The following is a 10,689-nucleotide window of genomic DNA, read 5'->3' on the forward strand; positions in this document are numbered from 1 at the left end:
GGTACACGGGAAGATTCCAAAAATATTTTAAGACTAAATAATATAGCATGTTCTGACTGAGTGATTTCTGAAAAAATAAAACGTACAACTCTGCTATCACTTCTGTCATAAATGACAGACTTTACTCTAATAATGTAAAGAAGGAGCAAATTAAACCTTTTGAAAAAAAAGGAACGTCCCAGTGAGGCTATTACAAAAGGCGACCATTAAGGCGACCATGGTCAATGGCGACCATTGACCATTAAAAATAAAGTATTTTATATCTTTTGTTCTTATGCAGTATTTTATTTTGTTCTTTTAAAAAGTGTCACATCGGAATAACACTTTCTTCTTTGTTCCTTTCCTTGTTGAGCAATGACACACCATGAATCTCAAGAGTTAGAAACAAACTGACAACATCCTTCTCTGGCATTGTTCTCAAATCAAATCATTTCTTTCCCCTCCATTTCTCCTTCCTTTGTCCTTCTGTCTCTGACTCATATTTGTTTGTTTCTCTTTTCTTTCAGGGGAAAAGCCTTACATCTGCCCCTATGAAGGCTGCAGCAAGCGCTACTCCAACTCTAGTGACCGCTTCAAGCACACTCGCACCCACTATGTGGACAAGCCTTACTACTGCAAGATGGCTGGCTGCCTGAAGCGCTACACAGACCCCAGCTCCCTACGCAAGCACATCAAGGCTCATGGGCACTTTGTTGCCCAAGAGCCGGGGAGTTCAAGTAGGTCAGGGACAGGGCTGGGCCTTCCTACCCACCAGAGTGCCACTGAACAGCCCTCTGTAGGCGGGACTCCTGTCATCATCCCTGGGGCTGCTGCAGCCCTTCTTGGGGGCCTTGGGACGTCCTTGCCACTCTCTGCTTTCTGCCATGCCAGAGCTCTAGGCCACCACCGGGCACCGCTCTTTTCCATGGGTGGAGGAGGAAGCATGGGATCGCTCAGCCTTTCAGACTCCCCACTGTTGCGCTTTGGACTTTCAGCTGCGTCTATGTTTGGGTTGGGGGCTTTGGGAGGTCTGGGGCAGGTAGTAAGAAGGGAGCCAGAGGACGGGGAGGAATCAGAGGAAGGAGAGGACGGGGAAGTGCTGAACCTCTCTGCAGGGGTTGGGGCGAGACAAAGTGACGCTTTGTCTTGGGTGGTGGTTCCATCAAGGGCGCTACTCCTCAAACCAGCTGTTGTTAGTTAAGATGAACTGTCAGCAACTCAGAGAACCAGAGAGTTTGACTTTGTGTTTTTCCAGCCTGCCATCATCATTATCACCGTGTCTCATACTAACATTTTATCAGAAATCACTGGTAATGTAAGTGTAATAGTTTAAAAAAGTACATAACATGTGAGACTCGCTCTGGATACCTTGGTGCCACATTAAGATACACTGAAATGTCTTTATGTTGGCATATCATGGAAAATCCAGATAATTCTATCTACAGTCCCTCAGTGTATGCCTGCATCACTTCCTTTTGTTGATATATTGTTGCTCTTTAAAACAGGACGTTTACTTCCTCATTTATGTTGTATTAAGGAGTTAAACCAAAGGTGTAGATCTCTGTGAAGCTGGTGGCTCCTGACAAAACACTAGTATTTAATACCCGGGCATGAAACCTTATTGGTTTTACTAACATAATGCAGTGCATATGACTGTGGAAAGCTTTTGTGGGTGTATAAGGTTATAAAAATCCCTTCCACAGTTAGAGCCATGCAACAGTTCAGCCATTCCAACCAATAATAACTAAAGACAGACTTGAGTACAGTGGTCTTGTAATGAGCAAAACTTCAGCAGGGCCTTTTTGTACTGCATAACAGTTATTTTTTACACCATACATGCATTTAGCTGTCTTAACTTTGAGAAGGTCAGTTCATCCATATTGCAAAGAAAAGAAAAAAAGCCAGATCCTTAATCGTAGCATGCAGATCCACTTTATATTTTTTTTTTCACATTGACCTGAGATACCTACTGAGTATCTCTATAGCTCTAGTTGTTATCTGGGTAATGTTAAATCATCAGTGCAAACAGTTTCTCCTGTTGAAATACTCCTAAGGATAGCAATGTTGTTTGGATAATTTCCTCAACCACTATAGCTGTTTGTAGTTATTAGTAGGCTTGATAAAAAGTCTCGGGCATTTAAAATTTGTTTGCTTTAACTGGTCTCTGGTTTTAAAACCCCAGATGATGAGTAAGAGAACCAAAGGTCAAAAAGTAAGTCCATATAATAGTGACTCATACAGTAATGACCAGGGAAAACATTGTGATTGCCCGGCCATCACGTATACCCACCTTCATAGTCTGTTTTACTCTAAATTAAACCACAGTTTACCAAGTTAATATCATGGTGAGACTTGAAACTGGGGCCTGAGATCATAAACCCACTAGGAAATGTTTACTCCAAAGAGAAACAAAACCACATCGCTGCACAGCTAAATAACAGAAGTTGGGGAATATGTGTAATCTGGGTGAACTGAGCCTTCATAAACCCATCTTTTTAATTTCATCTACAGCTTGATTTCCTAAAGGATTTTTCCACAGGCAAGCTCGTGGATTAAATTTACCAAAGCTGCTAAGGAAAAACAGCTGGCACCCCGGCCTTGTGTAGTTTTTAAGCTCGACAACCCCCACAGAGTGCTTCCATCGACTCAGATTGTTTCCTCAACAATAAAGATGTGAGGAAACAAGGATGTGGGGAGCAATAGGAAGTACAGTCCACACACCAAAACACACACAATTATGTAATATTAAAACATACAATACAGAGCTACCCTTGATACAGTTGATTTTATTTGAGCAAAGCTGTTTACACAATATTTATGCATATGAAGAGGAAATTATGTGTTTATGGAAAAGATTTTGCACAGCAGTCTTCTTATAGATTGTACTTAAGTCAGTTTGAAATCAAAATCTTTGACTCGGTCTGATCATGTAAAGGTTTCTATGGTTTCAGTTTGGTACACCAGTTGCTACGTGCAATATGTAGTCCTGGTATATCCCCTCACCTGCTTAATTTCCAAGCCAAAAGCAAACAGAATAATTGCCTTGCCTCCAACCCCCAAAAATATTGATTTAAAAATGCTAAATCACAAGAGGTCTCACGCTACACAGGACAATGTCAGCAGTTATCGCACTAATTTGCACATAGAAAAGTGCTCAGTGTTGCTCTCATATCTCCACTGCTGTTTATTTTAGCTAACAGTAAAACCTTGACTCAGACTTAGAACACAATGATGTGTGACAGATTATTTTCAACAAAAAGCTATGTTGACCATGTGATTTTTCTAATCGCAAGAAGAACGAACTAAAAAAAAAAAAAAAAAACGAAAAACAAACATATTGACACAAGTGAAGGTCAGAGCTCCTTCACTCGCAGATTATATTAGTTTAGTGTTTGTTGTACTAATCGTTTCAAGACAATGGTCTAAACAGGATCAGCCCTGCCTGAAGGAATAATTCTTGTGGGTAGACAAAGGTGTGTATATGGCAATAATAATTACACATTTGCTTTGAACAAATGTTGAGACATGGCATAAGTAGGAACAGAAAAAAAAGCAGTCTGTCCAGAGGCAGTGAAGGGGAAGTGTTTGACGATGGCCACACATGGCCAGTATCTGTGTTGATCTTGTATTCCTGTTTGCACATCCTGATCAGTATTTCAAAGGTGCCCCAGTAAGTGCCTTGTGTTTCAGCTAAAATATATCACTCAGTATATGGAACATATGTACTCAGCTGTAAAGTGCATATATATGCTTTTTTTTTAAAAATTACATTTTAGGAAACGTTAAACTTTTTAAAGGCTTGACAACAGATGTGATTTGTACATCAGGGCGACTGCAACACCTTTTAAACACTCCACCAATGTTTACGACTATGGCAATGACTCAGTGTCAATAAATGCATTAAAGGAGAGAGTGTGACACCATTGTGTAATTTTTGTGCTGTGATGTTTTTTGTTTTGTTACTTTACAAGTTGAAAGACTACATGGTAGAATAAAGAATTGTAATAAATTAGGGTTTTTCTTACTGTGCGTGTCCACTCTTCTCTATTTGTGTTATGCCCACTCACAGTTAGAGTTTGCCTCTGCTGTTTCATTTGTTTGAGATTATGACATCAGGTAGCTTCCTTGTATACCAGCATGAATAGAAAGCAGGAAAAAGCAGACAAACAGGTATCTTCTTATCGATGTGAAAGAATTACCACGTGAATGTTACTGATAGCTCCGAGGAGAATCAGAAAATGGTCCTCCCATATCTAAGTGGGTTATAATAATATGTCTCCACATCTCGGGTGACATATTAACAATAAAACATCTCTGATGGGTGTTGCAATGGCATGCCTGTCACAGCTTTGGTTATAGTAAGGGCCCCTCTTCCCCTCCAGGTAGGTAATTGTTCGTAGGTGAGAAAGAAAATCAGTAAATATTTGACGTGTAAATACACCTTTGTAATGAAAGCCTTAGGTTTCAGCACTTGGAGAAGTAATACAGTTGTATAAGCATTGTAAACGTGTAATCTTTCTCTGGACTGAAGACAGTGGATTGGTTGGAACAAGTTTTATACCTCCAATCCAAAACCTCATGGGGTGATGACACTCAATCTGCAAATGCTCACTTAGACCCCTAGTCCCCACCCTAACCCTAATTCTAACCTTGATTGGACAGGCATGAACTGCCAGCCTGAGGAAATAGGACATTTAAATGCTGTGGCTGTGGTATATAACATTCACACACAAACACACAAAAAGAAAGAGGAGGGAATGGAGGGATGGGATTCCAACCAATTACTGGCTTATTGTGGTTAACCACAGAAGTGTCTGATAAAAATGTCATGGGAAAATCCCCCCAGCAGGGAAAAGTTAATTGTTGATTCTAAACGACCTGTAGGTGTTAATGTGAGTGTAAATCCTTGTCTGCGCCGAGTTAACCCTCCCCATTTCTTTAATTGAATCTATGAAAAATGCCAACAATAAAACAGTTTGATAGGCATAAAAATATTATTTCTGCACCAACAGGATGATCTCCAAAGAGCCATCACCTGAAAATCTAGTGGATCTCTGCATGATGTGGAACTGTGGAGGACAAAAGAAAAAGTGGTGTTGCTTAAAAACTACCTGCAATAGATGAATAGTATCTGAAATTAAGAAATTAAAGAAATCTACCAAATACCTGAAATGAGAAGCCTCATTAGAAATGGTCTCAGAAGGTTAGCTGTCAAGGAAGGTTAACATGGAGCAAAGGCTGAGGTTGCCAAATTACAATTGTTACGCCTCTTATCAAGGAGTGAAATCAGATTTCAGAATTTTGAGTCAAACGGTCATGAACTTATGAGGCGTACAACAGTGACTGCTGCATTTCAAGCCAGTGATGTTGGGGATTTTGGCGAAATTGGATGGAACTACGAACATATACAAACAATACAATCTTATTGGTGATGGCTTTTGCTTTGGCATGACAATTGCCCCAAACACAATGCCAATTCAGTAAACATGTAGCTGTATGGGAAAACACACAGTGGAATACTATCAGTCATGGACTGGCTTCTCCAGAGCATGGAGCTCAAACTTATTGAAGCAGTGTGGAATCATCTCCACCATGGACATGTCTACACTGAACAAAAGGCCATGTTGAATTTACTTGATTCAATAGTGGACATTGGTTGCACACAAATTTCTTGCTTTGGCAAAAACTTAAACAATTGAGTTAAATCAACACAGCTTTTTCATATGTAATAACCATGTGCATTTTGTGTTCATAAAACACGATTGAAACATGTTCAGATGATGTAAGTTGAGCTCTTGGAATATTTTAATCCTTCACAATTTTGTCATTTTATTTTAACACTATTCAATAACTTTTACCCCAGTACTACTTGGTCACTTAAATACTACATGTTGTCTTCATATTACATAATGTTCAACAAAGTCTAGAGTCTGGTTACCATAAAAATTGAATGGATCTACAATAGCTACCATCCTCCTAACCTTATTCTGGTGCAGGGGGGCTGGGAAATAACCCTGAAGTGATAGGTTACAAGGCAGGACAGCTCACAAGTCTATCACAAACCACCATTTGCACTTACATTCACAGGTAATTTAGAATCACCAATTAACCTAATTCTAACAACTGCTTGACTTTTAACTCTGGGACGAAAAACAGAATACCCTAAGAGAACCCAGTGCAAACTAGCCAGATTGTGGATTTGAACCCAGGACCTTCTTAATGTGAAGCAACAGCACTAACCACCACGCCACCAATACAGACTTAACGAAAGGAGGAAAGCTATGATTTCAAGGCTTGATGCAGAATTCTTTTGTACGTTTTTGTCCTTGACAGGTTAAACCACAATAAATAGCAATAGCATACATGTGGTGTGTGTGTAGTTGTCTGCCTCTTATAACTCCAGTGGTTTTCCTGCAGTTTGAAATCTCGTGCGATCTTGTGAATTTCATGAGTTCAGCAACTAACCACTCTTACTAGATTGTATCAGGTCGTCTCAACAAGAACAAATTAAGTTGTTGAATTTCGTACAGATTCTTCATGATTTAATTACATTCATAGAAACATGAAATTATTGTGTTTAAATTACAAGTTCGACTTTTTTAATGCAACAACCACCCAATTTACTTAGAGGCGGCTGCTCGATTTGACTGAGATGGATGCCTTCCTGAAACCACAATCCAAAGCGTGCGAGACTGAAATCCCGTGTGGTGTCGCAGTAAGTTATTGACTTACTTCACTCGAACATGATATGAACAATTTAATCTAGCCTCTCTGCATATCATGTAGTTTCTACACTATATAATTACACTTAACTTTAAAGCATGAGGCACTTATGTTAAATACACGCAAGATGCTTACGTAAATCCAAGAGTTGGCCAATCCCTTTTTTTCAGTGTATAACGGGGCCCTTTAACATTGTGACAGTGCACTTAGAGAAAACCTGGCAGGTGATTTTGTTTTGTGCTTGGATGAGCTACTAATCGGCTCTCTTTTTCTCATTTTTGTTCTAAGAAGGCCTGCAAGATTGAATTAACAGCGCTGTAAAAAATTTACGGGAGAACAAATAGAAGGTGACCTTTTCCAGATTACAACTAGTAGTCCATGTCTGTTGCTGTAACAGTAGTTCATGTTTAGAGTAAAACATCCCAGCTCACTGATTTGATCGGGGCAATAGTGTGCCTAAAATGTTGCATAATTTTGCTGAGAGATCTTTTACTTTGTGGTAATCTTAGACGAGTAGTTTTATGGACAAAAACCACCAGGTCATTCAGTGCGTTCCCTTAGTGCTAATGTATAGGGCTACGGGCTAAGCTAAAGCTAACACCACACCGGCTGCCTTTACCCAGTATTTTCCTCGCCAATGTCCGTTCTCTGGCAAACAAAATGGATGAGATACGGCTCTCCATCTCTAACAACAGACGGATTATGGACTCAAATGTCATGTTTTTCACCGAAACATGGTTGAACAACAGCTGCCCGGACAATGCTATCGAGTTAGCAGGACGCCACACACACCGAGCCGACAGGCTAGCAGATGACTCCGGCAAGACCAGAGGTGGAGGTTTGTGCATTTATATTAACAATGCTTGGTGCATGAACTCCACTACTACTGAGAGTCACTGCTCACCTAATGCGGAGTTTCTAATGGTCAAATGCAGACCTTATTATCTCCCCAGAGAACTCACTTCAATCATACTCACTGCCGTGTATATCCCCCCCGACGCTAATGCTAGGTTAGCCATGAAAGAACTTTCTGCAGCCATTAACAAACACCAGAATAAACACCCCGAGGCTGCTTTTATTGTTGCTGGCGACTTCAACCACACCAATTTAAAGACAGTCCTCCCCAGATTCCACCAACATGTCTCCTGCCACACCAGAGGAGACAAGACTTTAGACCATGTGTATTCCAACCTGGCTGGAGCCTACAAAGCCACACCCCTCCCCCACATTGGACAATCGGACCATCTCTCCCTGTTCCTCACACCTCGGTATTCACCACTCATCCAACGTGTGAAACCTGCTGTGAGGACAATTAAAGTGTGGCCAGAGGGGACAGACGCAGTGCTCCAGGACAGATTTAAAAACACAGACTGGAATATGTTCACCCACACAGACCTGGACCAGTACGCCTCATCTGTACTGGATTACATCTCCGAAACCACAGACAGTGTCACCACCCAGAAACGGATCACCATGTACCCCAACCAGAAGCCTTGGATGAACCGGGATGTTCGTCTCCTCCTGAAGGCCCGCAACACCGCCTTTAGGTCAGGAGATGCACACGCCTACAGCACAGCCAGGGCTAATCTAAAGAAGGGCATCAAAAAAGCCAAACACCATTACAAAAAGAAGGTAGAAGAACACTTCTCCAACTCCAACCCCCGACGCATGTGGCAAGGACTCCAGACCATTACAGACTACAGGACCACCAAACCCTCCCCCGCATCCTCTGATGTCTCCTTCCTCAACGAGCTCAACAACTTTTATGCTCGTTTTGAGCGAGGGAACCCCACAACCACAACCAAAGCAGACATGACGCCAGACCACCAACCTCTGACTCTCTCCCCCACCGATGTAGGAGCGGTGCTGAGCAGGATCAATGTCCACAAGGCTGCAGGTCCAGATGGCATCCCCGGGCGTGTTCTCAGAGCGTGTTCTGGGGAGCTTGCAGGAGTGCTCACAGACATATTCAATCTGTCCTTGGCCCACGCTGTGGTACCGGCCTGCTTCAAATCCACCTCCATCGTCCCGATACCCAAAAACTCCAACCCATCTTGCCTCAATGACTACCGCCCAGTAGCACTCACCCCCATCATCACTAAGTGCTTAGAGCAGCTGGTCCTAGCACACTTCAAATCCTGTCTCCCCCCCACCCTGGACCCCCACCAATTCGCATACCGCCGGAACAGGAGCACAGAGGATGCAGTCTCCATCGCACTGCACTCTGTCCTCTCACACCTGGACAACAACAACACCTACGCCAGAATGCTGTTTATAGACTTCAGTTCAGCATTCAACACAATCCACCCCTCACAACTCATCAGGAAACTGACAGACCTGGGCATCAGCTCCCTCATCTGCAAATGGTTACTGGACTTCCTGACCAACCGCCCCCAACATGTCCGGCTGGATAACCACTGCTCATCTACCATCACAATGAACACCGGTGTACCACAAGGCTGTGTGATGAGCCCTTTCCTCTACTCCCTCTTCACCCACGACTGCAGACCTGCTGATGGTTCCAACACCATCATTAAGTTTGCAGATGACACCACGGTGATTGGCCTCATCAGTGACAACGATGAGGCCGCCTACAGGGAGGAGGTGGATCGTCTGGCTGAGTGGTGCGACACAAACAACCTGCTGCTTAACACCGAGAAGACCAAGGAGCTCATCGTGGACTACAGGAGGAATGCTGACCCACATCCACCCATCCACATTAAGGGGACGGCTGTGGAGCGTGTGAGCAGCTTCAAGTTCCTGGGAGTCCACATCTCCGAGGATCTCACCTGGACGACCAACTGCTCCAAGCTGGTCAAGAAGGCTCACCAGCGCCTCTTCTTCTTGAGGACCCTGAGGAAGAACCACCTGTCCTCAGACATCCTGGTGAACTTCTATCGTTGCACCATCGAGAGCATCCTGACCAACTGTATAACAGTCTGGTACGGGAACTGCTCTGCCTCGGACCGGAAGGCGTTGCAGAGGGTCGTGAAAACTGCCCAGCGCATCGCCGGAGCACCACTTCCTGCCATAAAAGACATCTACAGGAAGCGGTGTCTGAAAAGGGCTGGGAAAATCATCAAAGACCCCAGTCACCCATCACATGGACTCTTCACCCTCCTGCCCTCTGGGAGGCGCCACAGGAGCCTCCGGACTAAGACCACCAGGTACCGGAACAGCTTCTTCCCCACAGATGTCAGACTCCTGAACTCTGCCTCCTGACATCTGACCCACATTAAACTCATGGACTGAACATACACACACCCACAATGGACAACTGTACCCTCAAACACACAATAATAACATGGAGTGAACCACCACTCACAACCACTAGCACTTTATATAGCCTCTGTAGAAACTATCTACACCCTCACTTATCTTAACTGCACTACTGTATAGCTCTGTGTAAATAATCATTCTGTACATTCAATAATCTTTAATCCTACAACTGTTTACAACTTGCATAGTTCCCATTTCTGTATAGCTGTATATCTCAGATTTCTGTAAAGTTATTTATTTCATATTCTGTATAGTTTTTCATATTTATATCCTGTTCATAGCCTGTACATAGCTTGTACTCACTACAGCCTTTACATACTTAGTTATAGAATATTCACAACATACTTCATACCGTGTACATTATAACATACCATAATAGACCCATTTCTGTAATATACTTACATATCTATACTATTGCTAATATATATTTTAATATATCTATATCACTAAAGCACTTCTGGATGGATGCAAACTGCATTTCGTTGCCCTGTACCTGTGCATGTGCAATGACAATAAAGTTGAATTCTATTCTATTCTATTCTATTCTATAAGAGATGTTGGTGTAGTATAACTGAAGTAATGTTGTTAAGTCCTTAAAGTCATATTCTTTTATTGTCATGACTGTATTTTAAGGTATTTTTATTTTTGTATGATATCTGATTTATATGGAATATGGTTGAAGTAAACTAAAGTATAAAATACTTAGTC

The 10,689-nt window shown here is 42.3% G+C and overlaps 1 protein-coding gene and 1 long non-coding RNA gene across 3 annotated transcripts in view; one reads left to right on the forward strand and one right to left on the reverse strand.

Annotated features, from left to right (window-relative positions):
- Positions 1-3,312, forward strand: part of LOC308395242 (zinc finger protein GLIS2-like) — a 30,136-nt gene extending 26,824 nt beyond the window's left edge. For both annotated transcript variants that reach the window (XM_080880011.1, XM_080880012.1), the window contains exon 7: positions 507-3,312. In XM_080880011.1, coding sequence (XP_080736137.1) covers positions 507-1,180 — 674 coding nt within the window. In that variant the 3' untranslated portion in view covers positions 1,181-3,312. The remainder of the gene's footprint in view (positions 1-506) is intronic.
- LOC308395245 overlaps positions 1-10,689 on the reverse strand; it is a 35,337-nt gene that overhangs the window by 1,895 nt on the left and 22,753 nt on the right. The window lies entirely within an intron of this gene.

This window comes from Rhamphochromis sp. 'chilingali' (genome assembly GCF_963969265.1).
Source record: "Rhamphochromis sp. 'chilingali' genome assembly, chromosome: 4".
In the NCBI taxonomy this organism is placed as follows: Eukaryota; Metazoa; Chordata; class Actinopteri; order Cichliformes; family Cichlidae; genus Rhamphochromis; species Rhamphochromis sp. 'chilingali'.